We start from the raw sequence: 16,863 nt of genomic DNA, 5'->3' as shown, positions 1-16,863 counted from the left end.
ACAATTTAACCTAAATTCCGTCACCACAGATGTACGTATATTTTCAGCCAGCCATACCCTCAAGTAACAGATGCCTTATCTACTACTGACGGATTTTACTTTAATGATAGCAGCAATACTTGTGTACGTCTACTAGACCTTTGTCAGCAAATTCCTGATGGGCATGGCTGAACTTTTCAGTACAGACAACTTTCTTGAAAAGATAGAAAAGGTTTGAGGTTTTATAATTCATATTCACATGATTCGTTAATGAGAAAACTTACATTTTTCAGAAAATATATTGATTGCAATACATCAATTTTTTGAGGAAAAATTGAAGTTTTCTCATTAGCGAATGATGTGAATATGCGATATATAAACTCAAGCCTTTTTTGTCTTTCCATTGTATCTCACATGGTGTCAGGGGTTATAACGCTACATTACGGACTATTTTTAGTCTAAAAAGAGCCCTTTCTACTCCCCTCAAATCTTAAGCAATGTTGTTGTATATCCTGCAATCCACACAAACTGTCAATACCTTATGGGAGAAAACTGACCTTTACATGCCAAAAATTAAGCACCCCTCCCTAATGACAATAACCCGATGTTGTTATACAACTTACATAGCACCCATGTTACACCCTACCAGATAAATTTGTATGAAACTTGGGCTATCAGTTTTGGTGTGTTCTATTTTGTAATTGTCTATAGTAAAGATTCAGCTAAGTGGCTTGACAGTTTTTCTCTTTATTATGGTGTCGCTTCTTTTGATCTCTTTATTTTACTCTGTACCAACATTGTTCTCTTTTACTCGTCATGCTGTACAAGGGAAGAGACATCAAATGGCTGGCATATTATGAATGCAAGGCTTTCTCTGACCTATCCCTTTTATTTCATAAGTCCAGATGTTACTGTTTCTTGGTATATAGATGGTGTTTCACAAATATATGAAAAGAATACTCTGAGTGATTTACAAAAAAATTTAAGTTTACTCTTTGACTTACATCTGTGTTTGGATTAATTTTACAATTTTGAGGGAATGTTTCTTAATGGTGGCCGCTGTGCGGCTGTGCGCAGTGGGCGCGCCGATGGAGCGCCTAAGGCAAGCCCGTCTGCGCCCGTCCATGCCTGGACCGCGCCCAGCGGCAAAACCCCTGGCCCCCGCGAGCGCCATGACACCCGACGCCACTACGACGCCAACCTCCTCCACGCTCTCAACGCTGGCCGATCTTTCACCTGCTTCCAGGCCTCCCCGAAGCTCACCCACGGACCCTTCACCTGCCGCAACTGCAGCTTCACCAGCCAGCGAACGTCTGCACATCCTGCCCCTCCTACCAGGGCAGGCCACAACCATCTCAGATGCATACTATACAACACCCACTCAGTCCACAGGCACGCCGTCGAACTCTGGGACCTTCTCGACTCATCCTCCCCGGACGTCGCCTTCTTGATGGAGACCTGGATGAACCCCTCCTCGGCGCCCGACATTGCCATAGGCATCCCGGACGGCTACAAGATCACCCGCAGGGACCGCACCAACAAACCAGGAGGAGAAATCGCCATTGTCCACAGGAACTCCCTCAGAATTTCGACCAGCACCGAAGACACCCTCAGCATGGCAGAACACCTGCACTTCCAGATCCACATCGATCACAACATCAACCTCAGAGGAACCCTCGTCTACAGACCCCCTGGACCCCGACCACAGTTCAGCGACTCCATCACCGACGTCGTCAGCATGCACGCCCTTGTCTCCACAGACTACATCCTTCTCGGAGACCTGAATTTCCACCTCGATAACACCAACAGCAGCAACTCCACCACCCTGGTCGACAACCTCGCCAACCTCGGACTCAAACAGCTCGTCACAACACCCACCCACTCCACCGGACACACGCTCGACCTCATCTTCTCAGTCAGCAACCACGTCACCTTCAGCCACACCACTAAACTCCACTGGACCGACCACCACTGCATCCACTTCTCCTTCAAGAAACACACCATGCACAACCACCCGCAACGAATCCCTCACCGAAGACCAGCTAATCACCACCCTTGCCCGGGGCCCACCTACCGACCCCACCGACACCGACACAGCCGCCCGCAACTTCAAGCAATGGATCGACGACTGCGCCAACACTCTCGCCCCGATCAGGAAACCCTCAAACAGATGCACCGACAGAAGGGCCATCAGGTTCACCACCGACCTCCAGGCTTCCAAGCAGACTTGCCGAAGACTCGAGAAGAAGTGGCGCCACGAACAGACACCGGACAACCATGCAGCCCTCAAAAATGCCAGCCGCAAGCACCACCAACTCATTCGAACTGCCAAAAGGACCTCCTTCAAGGAACGGGCACAACAGCAAGGAGCTCTTCAACATCGTGAAAGAACTTGCCAACCCCAGCTCCAACGACATCCCGCCATCACAAGACCTCTGCGACTCCCTAGCCACCTTCTTCCACCGCAAGATCGAAGACATCCACGACAGCTTCAACACCGAGACCCACCCCAACAGAGGCCGACACCTCAGACTCACCGCCCCCTAAGCACACCGGCCTCCTGTTCTCATTGAACCACATCAGCGACGACGACACCATCAAAATCATGAACACCATCCACTTCGGCTCACCATCCGACCCATGCCCCCACCACATCTTTAGCAAAGCGAGATCCATCATCGCACCCCAACTCTGGAAGATCATCAACAGCTCCTTCGATACTGCCACCTTCCCGGAGAGTTGGAAACACGCCGAGATCAACGCCCTACTCGAAAATCCCAAGGCGGACCCAAAGGACCTCAAGAACTTTCGGCCCATCTCCCTGCTCCCGTTTCCGGCAAAAGTCATTGAGAAGACTGTCAACAGACCCACTTCCTAGAGGAGAACAACACCCTGGACCCATCCCAATACGCAGCAGCAACCACAGCACCGAAACCACCCTCATCACCGCCACCGACGACATAAGGGCCCTGCTGGACAACGGCGAGACTGTGACCCTCATCCTCCTGGTCCTCTCGGCCGCCTTCGACACTGTCTGCCACCACACCCTACGCACACGCCTCCACAAAGCAGGGATCCGCGACAAAACCCTGGACTGGATCACCTCCTTCCTCACTGGCAGAACCCAGAGAGTCCGCCTCCCCCATTCCGATCCGAAGCCACCAAGATCACCTGCGGCGTACCCCAAGGTTCATCCCTCAGCCCGACCCTTTTCAACATCTACATGGCACCGTTCGCCAACATTGTCTGATCGCACGACCTCAACATCATCTTGTACGCCGACAACACCCAGCTTCCTCACCAAGGACCCGGCCACCGCCAAAACCAACCTCCACGAAGGAATGAAGGCCGTCGCAGAATGGATGAAGACCAGTCGACTGAAACTGAACTCTGACAAGACGGAGGTCCTCATCCTCAGCCCCACCCCTCCGCCTGGGACGACTCCTGGTGGCCAGCCACGCTGGGAGCTGCACTGACACCCACCAACCACGCACGCAACCTGGGGTTCATCCTGGACTTAACACTATCTATGACCCAGCAAGTCAATGCTCTCTCCTCCTCCTACTTCAACACCCTCTGCATGCTTCGCAAGATCTACAGATGGATCCCCTCCGGAACCATAAAGACGGTCACCCAAGCCCTCGTCAGCAGCAGGCTGGATTACGGCAACGCCCTCTATGTGGGAACCAAAGCCAAATTCCCAAAAAGACTTCAACGCATCAAGAACGCCTCCGCACGCCTCATCCTCGACATCCACAGCCACATCAGTAGCCACCTAAGAGACCTGCATTGGCTCCCCGTCAACAAGAGGATCACCTTCAAGCTCCTCACCCACGGTCACAAAGCACTCCACAACACCGGACCAGCATACCTCAACAAACGACTCACCTTCTACACCCTGAACCGCCAGCTTCGCTCTGCTGACCTTGCCCTCGCCACCGTCCCACGCATGCACCGTACGACCACCGGCGGCAGATCATTCTCCCACCTCGCCGCCAAGACATGGAACCCCCTCCCCACCCACTTTCGACAGACCCAGGACCTTCTGACCTTCAGAAGACTCCTTAAAACCTGGTTGTTCGACTAGTAGCAGCAACCCCCCCCCCCCCCCCCCCCCCCCTTTAGCGCCTTGAGACCCTCACGGGTGAGTAGTGCGCTCTATGAATACACTGATTGATTGATTGAAAAAGGTAAGGAATACTACTGGATGCAGCTTTCCAGAAATACTCATATTTGCTTATTCACTTCAGTAAATATACACGATGAACACTTTACACAAGTGCAAATGCTAATCAAAAGTGGATTTCCATTAGTTTCTTTTTCTCCACAAGGAAATATATATTTTTTTCCTGTGAATAAACCCCTCTCCCCGCATTCTTTAGAGGTGTTCCACGCCATACTACTATGGATTTACTCCTTGCCTTGACAGTAGGACATCTCCAATCCTGTTCATCATAAGAATGGAATGAGAGCAGTTTTGAATACCCAAAACCTCACAGTTGGTATGTGGGTGTTTACCTTCTTTCTGTGGCAATCCCTGCCTAGAACAACCACTGCCTGCCCATAGGAGTGCAGATTTACTCACAAATAATATTACATCATAATATTGTAATTGTGGGCATGTCTAAATCAACGTATACGAGCATGACTTCTGATTTTGTGAACCCCTAAGGTGAATTTCGTACTTGTAAATCATGCCATTTGTGCAACTAATTTTATTTTTATTTGAAATACATAACAATCGTAATCATAAATGCTTTATATTTGTGCAACTAAGTTGAGCTCCTGTGCGCAGATGGCTTACTCCCTCGGGCTCACTGTGTACAACCAAACGTGGACCCTCCGTTACTACTCTCGATATGGCACATATGACCCTTCGGATAGCTTTGGCCTAGTCCCAAGGGAAGGGTACATAATTAAGGGGGATGGCCTCCCTTAATTATGTACCCATCTCTGAATCCATTTTCCCTGGAGGAATTTGCAATTGCCATCATAAGCCAAAAAAGTGGCAAAGCCCTTGGAACGGGCATGGTTCCCTTAAACCTTTGTATGTACTTTATGTTAAGTGCTGTTGAATCCATGTATCGTCCCGAAGAGCTTTCAGAATCTGTGCAGCGATTCTGGGGTAGTTGTAGACCACAGAAAATGGTCTGTTGACAGCATTTTGTTGAGTTACACACTGTTTAGAGTCATATTGGACAGTGACCACCAAGGCTACGACATGCTAATGTAATTATTTTTGTGACTGGTTATATCTGTTAGTGACCAGGTAGATCCTGTAAATGACCTCTTTCGAGCATTATGTGCATTCATCTGTGTCCCGAAGAACCATAACAGTTGTTTTGTACTGCAGCGGGTGCTGTCGTTCAGTGGATGGAGGTACGTGCCTGATGGGCCTGCTTCATTTTAGGGGCCTATGCATACATGGCCGCATATCAGAACAGGAAACTGGGAGATTTTGAAAACAAAATGGGGGGGAATTAATTTTCCCCATTAACTTCTATTGAAACATAGGCAATTTAAGACGGAGACAGCTAAAGTAAATCCAAAATCGTAAGTCTATTGGCATGTATGCCTATGTTTCAGTCTTGTGCGAGTCCTTCTCGGGCAAGTTGAGGTGTACACCCCGGTCTCTACCTCCTCGTACCTACCTCAGCCCTTGGCACGTCTATGCCCCCCTTCCCAAACCATGATAGACTTCCCTTCCTGCCAGAGTACCAGAGTAAAGTCCCTTTGAGTCGGAGCGGTGCCTACAGCGGAAGAAGGCCAGCGCCTGCGTAGCACCAGCCGCGGCGCCGAAAGGTTATCTCCAGCCCCCGATAATTGCCGGCCTCGCCTATGGCGGAGCAGCGCAGCCATGCCGGCGGTAAGAAATATCAACATGTCAAGATGGCGCGGAAGACGGGGAAGCGGCCATTGTTTCATTATCCAAAGGAATAAATTAGCAGGTCTAGGCCTGAAAGTTCACGTTATCTGCAGCGCCTTCGATGCGTCAGGCTACGGAAGCCATCGAGGGGAGAGTTACGTTGCGGGCGGCGCACTTTTGTGAGAAGCGCGAGTTTTAAGGACATGGCCGTGGTTATTGTCTCAATTATCAACTGGAATATATTAGCAATCTTAAATATTAAAGGTCACTGACGCCCTTTATCTTGCGTGCCTTCGATGTGCAGGGCCAGGCTAAGGAACGGAGGCTACTCACATGCATACATGCATGAGGGGGGGGTACACTTTTGTGAGATGTTCTCTGTAGATGGAACGTTGACACAACCAATGTATAATTATCAGTGCTAAGCCAAAAGGTTAGAAAAACCAGAAAGGTCACGTTGTGGTACCTGAAAGGTCGTGTGGCGCTTGTTATCTGCTGTCCCTTTTGACGCACGAAGTGACGAATGCTCACTAGATGGAGACCGGGGAAGAGAGAGTGCACCTTTGAAAAATTGTGGACTCTATAAAAGGTCTAGTAAAGGAAGACGAAGTTGGGCACCACTGAGCGCAGCATTGAACCGCAGCGCAGAAGGCACACGGGCAGGTGAACAGCTGCACATACAAACCTCCGACACGCACCATGCACAAGTTCCTGCTGGTGGCAGCCCTCTGGTTGCTGGCTGGAGAGCAGGGCGTGGAAGCCGAAGTCCGGAACCCTCCCTATGGTGTGAAACTTTGTGGGCGGGAGTTTATCCGTGCTGTCATCTTCACCTGCGGCGGGTCCAGATGGAGGAGATCTGGGGGCATGATGACAGGTAGTGTATTTTATTTGCCTTTATATAGCTAGCGCTTACTACCCATGACCAGCCATTAAAGAACTTTATGGCAGGTAGCACGCTACTCCGGAATCCAAGGTGTGTGGTTATTAGTTATTTTTGCTTGTTGGAATTTAGTCTTGTCCACTCAGTAAACTGTTCCATAGGTTTTCTTAATTTATTTTATGGTTAGAGTTACTGGTGATCATTAGTGTTAGTTCAATCAAATGAAGGGTCTGAGCAGTGCTTAATTTGTGAAAGATGAAGTGCTGGTGCCCAAAGCTCTGCCCTGGTGGTGCTATTAAAATTAGTGCGCGGAATACCAAGGCTTTGCAGTCTTAAATTCACCTCAGGCCTCTTTATTTAGACACCACGGCCCCTTTATCTCACTCTTGTCCCTGGTTTCACCCTTTGTATCTTTTTTTCAATCTTTCCCTTCCTCTGTCTTTTCACTTTGTGTATTTTTACCTGTCTTGATTGTGGTCAGTATCTGATGAGGGAAAATACGTACCAGTCCCCAAAAATGAGTGCTGGTAGGCCCCACTAGCAACCATGACTCATATTAAGCACTGGGGAGGAGTTGACAGACTAGGCAGAGTTCTCCAACCTTTTCTATAATAAGAGCTATGAAAGTAAAAAAACAATATCGGCCTAAGCTCCTAATATTATTAGTTTTGTAAAAGTGACCACATCGAAAAAGTTTACATTAGTGACCACCTTATGCTAGTAAATAATAAGTTTCCCCAATGCCACATAATTCATCACTCATATCAGTTTTAAATATAACGTGTATTTGTAAAGTGCAAATGAGCACTTATGTTATTTCAGCACCAAGATACTCGATAGGGTAAATCCCTATCGATTATCTTGGGGCTGAAATAACATATGTTTATTGTTAACCAACTAAATGGTTGCAATGGTTGAATTGGAACTTCAACTGGAAATCCAACCATTTTAGACAAACTTCCAACTATGCGTTCTGAAAATGCACACATTTTCATCTTATATACACGCTTTTGAATTTTGGTATACATATATTCATTCAGCAATGCAAAATATTCTAATGTAGTTAGTTGGGCTCCACACAGGAGAGCTACTTGCAGCTAGTTTGAGAGTTACCAGTAGTTCACGAGCTACTAGTTGTAGAAGTCGGGATTAGAGGGTGTTATATATTGTTTGATTGACTAGGCCACATATTCACGCAAGCATTTACAACGCATGCCTATACAAAGTGGGCTATCAACGAACGCGCCATTACCGCGCGTTCCATTACAACGCAAGTCGTTACAAAGACTTGTTTTAGGGAAGTGCTGGAGTTTGGAATAGTATATTTTACTATTCCAACTCCAGTCTGTGCAATAGTAGGAAAGGTGTTGGATTTAAAATCCAACACTGAGTTCTCTATAGTAAGTCGTTGTAATGACTTGCGTTGTAATGGAACACGTTGTTAGGGCGTGTTCGTTGTAGTGCCTGCATTGTTCTAACAGCGTTGTAAACGCTGTTTCCCTGTTTGATTGCAAGGAATGGTTACACAAAAGGAGAGTTTGTGGTTTGTGACTTGTGAGGAGAGGTGGTGACAGAAGCAATATAATAGGGAGTGAGGAAGGCAAGCATGCAACAGAAGAGGCTGCACTCAGGCACTGTAAGTAATGGAGTAGCATACATGCCAACCCTCCTGATTCAGGCGCAAGACTACCGATTTGAAGGCCAGTAACCTGCTCCTGCAGGCCAATGCACATTTCTTACACACTTTCTGCTTGCCACAGCGCTTCTCTGTGCTCCTGTCAGGGAATGAAAAAAACTGAATATTAGCATTTCTCATATCCGATCCTGCAGCAGCCCACTTGCAAGTCCCATACATGACAATAGACCAGATTCAGGCCTCAATAAAAGTCATGCGGAGAAATACATTCTACCGATTATTTTTTAAATCTCACACTTTCCGCTAAAATGTTGCCATGTATCTAGTAGTGGGAATAAAATGTAAGGTGTGTGTAACTACGCCAGTCTATTATAATAGTATGATATTTGTACTTGATTGGTGAGGTGTGTATGTGTTGGTGCCTGGGTATGTTTGTCTCAGATTGTGTGTAGTTCGGCGCATACATTTATAGAATTGTCTGTGTGCGGTGGGTGTGTAAGACATTATGTGGAGGTGTGCCTGCAAATAGTTTCAGTGTATGCTTCTGTGCATCTGTCCAGTATGTTTTTGTGTGGCTGGTCTCTTTTTGTGCAATGTGCATTTTTGAATGTTTCTGTATGTTAGTATGTGCCAGTCTATGTCTGCGTAGGCATATGAGTGGGGAATTGTGGATCTGTGTGTTGGGAAGAGAGAAGACTGAATACTCTGTGGATTTATTTATGTAATGCTGGTAATATTGTAATGTTTAATTTGCACTTTCAGTAAGTACCTTCTTTTTTTCTTTCACATTTTCCTGACAACCACTGCATCTACTGAATGCAAGTTTCAAATCAACCTGGTGAACTCCTCATACATCTCCCTCAAAAGTTCAACCTGCTCCCTCCAGTGCATGTGGATTTAAATGTATCCGAGTAGCCGTCTCTGTCACCTCGTGTATATAAATCAAACATCCCCAAGTGCATTTGTGCTTGGAGGGTTGGGGGTCAAATTGAAAACCGAGGGGACTGTCTTCCCGTCTCAACTTTTCGGTCCATGTTAATGGAATCTGGGGTCCTTTATGGGCATTTCACAGGGATTGGGGTTAAGTGACTTATCATCATTATAGGGAGACCTCGATCCGTTGCTAATTTTAGTGAGATCTGGGGCCCACCCTTTTGGGATTTTAGGGAAAGAAGAAGCCAGCCTAGAGCTTCATGCGACAAATTTGACTAGTCTAGCCTTTCTCGCAGTTCTTTGTAAATCCCCATAATGTGAGTGATTTCTCATTGTATTCACTGAAACATTGGGCGCTTGCCATGAAATCACGAAGTCTTGGTGTAATTGGTCACCATGTTATAGGTGTGCAGTTATTTCAGAGAGATTTGAGAATTTTTCCAGTATTGAAAGGGGAATATATTGGTTTGCTGTTTTAAAGAAATATAGTTTTCTTTCAAGTGCCACACTGGCATAGCTGCGCTGCATTTACTGACCATACGTGCTTATACAATATATGTAATTAATAGGAATTGTCTATTTTTAAATGTAGAAATTATATTTAAAAACAATTCCAATAACCTTTATTGTAATTGCCATTGGTACTGATTGTACTGTTTTGTATTATTTATGTGTGTCATTGTCTGATACCGCTTTTGAAAATGGTGATTTCTGCTGGGCCTGGGCATAAATGAGTCTGTCTCTGAGATGCTGTCTTTTTTGCGGGGTACCAGTCCAGATTTGAGGGAGATGTGCAGTGACGGGAGGGAGAAGCCAGTGAGGGATTCAAAAGTTTTTGCATTTGGGTTTTGCATTTTAAAGTGCTATGTTCTGCTCCTCATTTAGGGTTGCACTGTTTTGTTAAAGATGCGTTCTGTCCTCACCGTAGAAACCGGCCCATTATTTATCCCAATAGCTGATATTTGTTTCCTGGTAGTCCCTAGTGTAAGAACTAGCATGTTACTCTTCCCCAATAATTGATATTTGCTTTTCTCTTCACCACTTTCTTTTTTTCAGATTTCTATTTTTATAGCACCCCTCCACCCCCGCCTTCCCCGCCTCCAGGCTCTCTCCTTAGGGCAGCCTTCAGTATAGGAGGCAGTATGTTATTGGTTGTTTGGTTGCTCTTTGAACGGAGACGATTTAAGGCATGGGTAAAGTTCACAATAGTCCAGGGCACCACATTCCAACAGGGGCTCCTGGGAAAGAGAGCATTCTCTCTTTTAACATCTCTGACCAATGTCTATTTCTGTATCTCAACCTCTTTTTCTCTCTCTGCTTTCCTCTTCTTCTGACTTTTTCTCTTTTTAATCAATGTCATGTTAAGGGTTTGTGTTTCAGCTGTTTCTGCATGACCCCATTTTTTAAAGTTTAATGTATAATTCTATATTGTTTGGAATAATGTGAGCTTAAATTAGCAGAAAATGGGTAATAAAATTAAAAGTTGTTCTAAGCAGGGACTGCCAAATATGTTTTGACCAGAGCCCCAAAAATCCCTAAAATGGCACTAAGGGGCTGATTAAAATGACGATGAGACTGCCACCGACAGCCTGACAGTGGTGGTCTCACCTCCATCGTGTGCATGTTTAACGCCCGCCATGTTATAAGATGGCGGGCGGACGGTCAGGGGGTGGAAAGACCGTCCGACAGTAATCCAACAGGCTCAAGGAGCCTGTCGGACAGTATGTAATGCCTACAAAGGCATTACTGTGTTCCTTTCTGCCAGCCCTTTCATGATAATAAACCCGCCATGAAAAGGCGGGCAGAAAGGGAATTTGGGGGCCCCTAGCTTGCCCCCTTTACCCCTGCCCCCAGACACGCGACCCGGGGGCACCTATGGTACGCCCCTACATATCCCTGCACCATTTGGCAGGCACCACATTGTGCCTGCCACGTAGTGCAGGTATATGTCAAGTAGCCCTTTTTTGCAGCACCCGCCGTAATGCAAAATATAGGCACTGCGACCGCTGTGGTGGCAGTTGCATCCTAATTGCTACTGTAGGACCGCTGACATCCAGTCGGCCGATCTCAATCCCTGATAGGGATGCCCGCCATCGTAATCGGGCCCTAAGCTCTCAATTTAGGAGAAGCCATTAATCAACAACATCTTTAATTGGTCACAGCATCTGTTAGACATCTCCATTATGGGGTCAATAAAGAAAATGACAGGCTACTGGTCACCAATATCTGATATTTGCTTTCTTCTCTCTCCTTCACACATTGTTTTTCTCTCCTGTTCTTGCTCCCTCTCTAACTTTCCCTTTCAGTACTCACCTCCCTGTCTCATCTTGTTGACCCTCAACAGGATATATGTATAATCTGGTGGCTTGTCTGTAGAAGCAGTCACAGGTCACTCTCTCGCTTTCACTTATCTCTTAGTTCTCTCCTCCTTGGTATTCTAGCCTCTTACTGTGTTTCTTATAGCTCATAGTGGCCTTAAGTATCGAAGGCATCACGCTGTTGATCCCCAATATCTAACATTGTCTCTCTTCCTCATTTGTTCTGGTAACTATCAATATATGATAGGGAGGATGTGTTTTTGAACCAATCTGTCAGTCTGTGTCTCTTCAGGATAGGAGAAGATATCTTCTTGACCACAGAGATCTGATATTTGTATTTTTTTTTTGGGGGGGGGAGTAGTAATACAAAATGCTATTGGTCCACAAAGTTTGAAATTTTTGTTCTGTAGCAGTTCAGTTTAGGAGAAAGCATGGTATTGATCCCTAATAACTGATAATTATTGCCTGATGGCTCTCAGTGTAGAAGACTGCATGTTATTGATCCCAAATAACTAATATTTATTGCCTGGCGGCTCTGGGACTAAGCAATGTCATGTTATTGAGTCCCCATATCTGATACTGGATTTTTGTTCGCTCCACGCCTCTTTATTTATCCAATTCTCTCTTCTCTCAATCAGTGCTCTTGACAGGAGAGGTTAAGCTTTAGATTGATGTATTTTTTCTCTCTCTTTTTCATTCTCTAAGGGCCAGATGGACAAACGTTAGGAATACCGATTTCCTAATTGAGATTCTCTTCGAATCCCAATTAGGATATCAGTATTCCTAATGTATGTAACTCATTGAGTTTCATTTAGGGACTCCTTGTGGGTCGCAAATCGACCTACCCCATGAATATTAATATGAATATAGGCACTGCGACCGCCGTGGTGGCAGTCGCATCCTTTTTGCTACTGCAGGACTGCTGACATCCAGTCGGGCGATCTCAATCCCTGATAGGAATGCCCGCCATCGTAATCGGGCCCTAAGCTCTCAATTTGGCAGTTTGCGACCCATTAGGAATCACAACTATCACAGGGATAGTTGCTTGATGAGTTCAGCAGACCACCATGTCTGTGATTGTTTTATAATAAAGTATTTTTTTTTTAAATGGCGCCTGTTTTCCTTAAAGGAAAACGGGATGTGTTAAAAGAGAAAAAAAAAAAAAATGCGATTTGGTGATAAGTTACCAATTCACATTTTCTACATTTGGGGCCACATGTATCAACATTTGTTATAATGATTACCTCATTGCGATTTTCAGCGGATCTCAATTGGGTAATCGCTATTAAAAATTTATGAAACTCCAAGAGTTTCAGATAGCGATTCTTAGGGGGTCGCAAATCGACTTACCTCATTAATATTAATGAGGTAGGTCGCAATTTGCGACCCATTGGGAGTTTTTAAAGTCACGGGGATGGTGGCCTGCTGAGGTCAGAAGACCACCATGTCCGTGATTGCTTTAAAATAAAGCAGGCTTCCTTTTTTTTAAAATCCACCCCATTTTTCTTAAAGGAAAACGGGTTGAGTTTAGAAAAATAATGACTGGTTCACTTTTCATTTTGTAAGAGCAGGCAGTGGTCTGTTAATACATTCAGTAAGGGGAAGGGGACCCTTGGGAACCCCTTCCCGTTTGCGAATGGGTTACCACCAACTTGAAGTTGGTGGTAAAATGCTTATGTTTTCTCACCGCATTCACGGTCACAAAACATTCATAGATACCGTTACGATTTAGTATTTGGTAGGGGCGCCCTAAATACGCCCCTTCCAAATACCGAATCGCAAACCCATTTTGCGATTTGGTAGCAGGCTACCGAATCGCAAAATAGGGTTTGATGCATGTGAAAAACATTTTTTGCTTTCGCCAATCGGCTGATTCTAAGAATTGGCCCATTTGCGAACGCAAAAATGCATGATACATGTGGTCCTCAGAAAAGCATTCTTCCAGTCGCAAACGGACTGAAAACATACCTCGTACATCTGGCACTTAGTGCTTCAGTAAAGGATACACCGTCCTTAAAATCAGATATTTACTTTATTGAAGGAATGAATATAGGAGCGGGATGTTATTGATACCCATTGACTGCTATTTATCTCCTGTTGGATATCAGTATTGGAGAGGAACGCATTTTTGGTCTCATATAACAAATACTTGTCTATTTTCTCTAGCTTAGATTACACTTAATCTATTGTACGTGGTAAGGCTCTGGGACCGGATGGCATCCCTGGTGATGTCTTTCTAAGTGATATTTCCAGTTGGTCCAAATATATCTGGGCTTTGGCAAATGGTATTGCTGCGGGGGCTCCCATTCCACCTTTCTATAAGGAAGCCGAGGTGATCTCAGTTTTTAAGAAAGGGGACCGTTCACTAGCAACCAACTATAGGCCCATCAGTTTGATTGATGGTGCGCAGAAAGTTTTCTCTCTGGCACTTCTAGCAAAAATAACTGCAGGGATGGAGGAGGAAGATATTCTGTCCCCCTTCTAGGCAGGGTTTAGAAGGAAATTTAGCACAATTGACCAGATGTTACGTTTCAGTTTACTGGCCTGGAAAACTGTGAACATTGAAAAGGGGAGCTTATATATTGCTTTCATTGGTCTGAAGTCCGCCTTCGATCTTATTCCCAGTTGCAAGTTGTGGCATGTTTTACAGGAGCTAGGTCTTCCCCCTGAAATCCTGAGGTTGGTTGTCCGTCTTCATGAGGACAACTACGCCTGGGTCCGCTGGGGAGACCAGGGGCAGTTGTTGGACCCGATCAGGTTGGAAAGGGGGGTCAGACATGAGTGTGTGCTGGCCCCCACTTTATTTTCAATATTTATCCATGATGTTGTCCAATATTTAGCGGAAGTTCCAGCCGATGCCCTGGTATTGGGGGGAACAAAAGTAACAACTCTTCTGTTTGCGAACGACACATTGTTAGTGTCCAAAATTCCCAGTTGTCTGCAACTACTCTTGAATCTTTTCAAAGCATTTTGCGATCAAAGAGGTCTCGAGGTTAATACCTCAAAAACCAAACTTTTGTTAATAAATCCACATAGAACATTCAGGGGCAAAATACTACTGGGAGGGATACCGTTTGAGAGAGTGGCTACCTTCGAGTATTTGGGTATTACCCTATCTGAGAAAATGGTATGGAAAGATCACATTACGAAGCGGAACCTCCAACAGAGACAGACCACTAGGGCACTGATTAGGGAACATGGAACCTCCAAAACGAAGCCAATAGCCACCCCTTGCAGATTTATGACCAGAAGGTAGTGAGTTCCACCCTCTATGGGGCCGAACTCTGGGGATTCGAAAACATTGATAGCCTGCTTACCAGAGAAAACAAATATTTAACATCTTTATGTTCACTCCCCAGAGTACACCTCTTTATCCACTGCGGTTAGATATGGTTAGACGCTGAATTGTGGATGAAGCTAGGTTGTGCCCCCTTCTATATTGGCAGGACTTGAAGAGGTTTCCAAGCTTGATCGTTTTAAAAAGTTTAGGTGGCCAAATGAAGTCAGATCACTATTAATAGCGATAGGTCTGGGAAGTTCTTGGGAAGCTAGAAAAGTGGACGAATTGCCAAGTAAAGAAGTGGTTAAAACCCATTATACAGCATTGTCCGGGCTGTCCCACAATGATTGAATCCATTGGCCACATTTTCTTTGCTTGTCCTCTCTATAATTCCCCAACACACCAGTGGTTAACCCCTGTTTGTAGGACATTAGGAACTCGTTGCCACCGGGATGCGCTCCGCATCTTAAAATCAGATTGTAGGCCTTTTGTAGCATGTGGAGTTGCAAAATTCCTTGAAAAGATGTGGATTATCAGAAGGTTTGCATGTACGACGAGATAGTTTGCTTCCTGCAACTTTCCCTTAAAATAGTAATTCCATGTTATGTGATAGCTATATAATGTCATATTTGTAAAACGATTGAATCCTGCTATTTCTTGGTTTCCCTTTTTAATATGGCACGTTTTAAAAATATTATTACATTTTATCTTTTTTTGAAAAATTTTTGCTTTTATATTAGCAGTGACAATATAATAACCTTTTAGCAGATGTGCATTATCTAATGATGTTTTTTTAGGTATAATATTAGATCATTGTATTGTAAGCACTCGCACTTTAATGGCTGTAATGACCGTATAAAGTTATAACGATGAAAAAAAAACCACTTGTGTCCTAGAGGGGCTCAGTATAAGACACAGAATCATATTAATCACTATAAATGTATACTTATTAACTGTTAGGGCTAAATATGGAAGACTACTGAGCCCCAATATGTAATGAATATGTACAATTGTACTGAACCCCAATATGTGCTTTTCTTTTTCTCTTTCCCTCATTAGCGGATCTGCTCGATGGTCTCACTGGCCCTGGTACCGCAGAGTCCGAGGAAGGACTAGCTATTGACTGGAACATGGCTGGCTTCTCTAACAAAGAACTGGGTGACTACGGAAGTCTGCCGGCCTGGCGGGAGCTGCTGACTGGCTCAGTGCGACAGAGTCAAGGGCCTGGCGGGGTATCAGGCGAGGGGCTGGGCTCTCTGCGACCCTCAGAGCGTCGGGGACGTGATGTTGTTGTGGGCTTGTCCAATACCTGCTGCAAGTGGGGGTGCAGCAAAAGTGATATCAGCTCCCTGTGTTGATATCAGGAGTTTGGGCATAGGGCAGAATCATGCCTACACTGGAAGCAAATGCGAGTTTCCGCCTGTAGATTCTTTGGACTCATATCTTGGCTGTGAAATTTAAGTTGTTTTGTGTTGAACACTTTACAACCCTGAATAAAAAGGCTACTTCAATAAACAAAGTGTGTGTCTCTCTCAGCACAGGAACCATTGTTTCCCACTGTACCTTTCAGCAGATAAATACAGGTTGCTTCAATGTCTGTCTTTATTAGCAATTAAGTAAAACAAGCATTGGCAATGCCATTAGCTTATAACTGAAAATGTAAGGCGAAAACCCACACGAATAATGAAAGCACAGTCCTGGGCACACATAATAAGGTTATAACAATGGTTGAAATGTTTTGTATTGTAAGAATATCTGTGGTCGACACCAGTATAATATGCAAATGTATTTAATAATGCAACAAAGAAAAACAACCAGCCAACACGTGTTTCCTCTCATTTCTCAGTTAAATTTAGTGAGATATTTCTCAATTGCCTTTGGCTTGAGAGACCCTCTTACATCCTCTTGCGCACTAACTCTGTCCAAGTTGTAAGTATAGTGACCCATAACCTCTTAATCTCTCGAAGGTCC

General features: G+C 45.1%; 1 protein-coding gene across 1 annotated transcript; it reads left to right on the top strand.

The window, feature by feature from the left end:
• The first annotated feature begins 6,445 nt into the window (after positions 1-6,445).
• Positions 6,446-16,334, top strand: RLN3 (relaxin 3). Its single transcript, XM_085600030.1, has 2 exons — positions 6,446-6,719; positions 15,952-16,334. Exons 1-2 carry the CDS (start codon positions 6,545-6,547, stop codon positions 16,248-16,250), a joined length of 474 nt encoding a protein of 157 aa, XP_085456156.1. The 5' UTR covers positions 6,446-6,544; the 3' UTR covers positions 16,251-16,334.
• The last annotated feature ends 529 nt before the right edge of the window (positions 16,335-16,863 follow it).

This window comes from Triturus cristatus, chromosome 4_2 (assembly GCF_964204655.1).
Source record: "Triturus cristatus chromosome 4_2, aTriCri1.1, whole genome shotgun sequence".
Lineage (NCBI taxonomy): Eukaryota > Metazoa > Chordata > Amphibia > Caudata > Salamandridae > Triturus > Triturus cristatus.
This window is presented reverse-complemented; position numbering and strand designations above follow the sequence as displayed.

Bases quoted from the DNA above. Each gene is read 5' to 3' on its own strand.
- RLN3 (XM_085600030.1), top strand. From the start codon at position 6,545: ATGCACAAGTTCCTGCTGGTGGCAGCCCTCTGGTTGCTGGCTGGAGAG. The intron at 6,720-15,951 runs GTAGTGTATTTT...TTCCCTCATTAG, and splicing joins ATCTGGGGGCATGATGACAG to CGGATCTGCTCGATGGTCTC.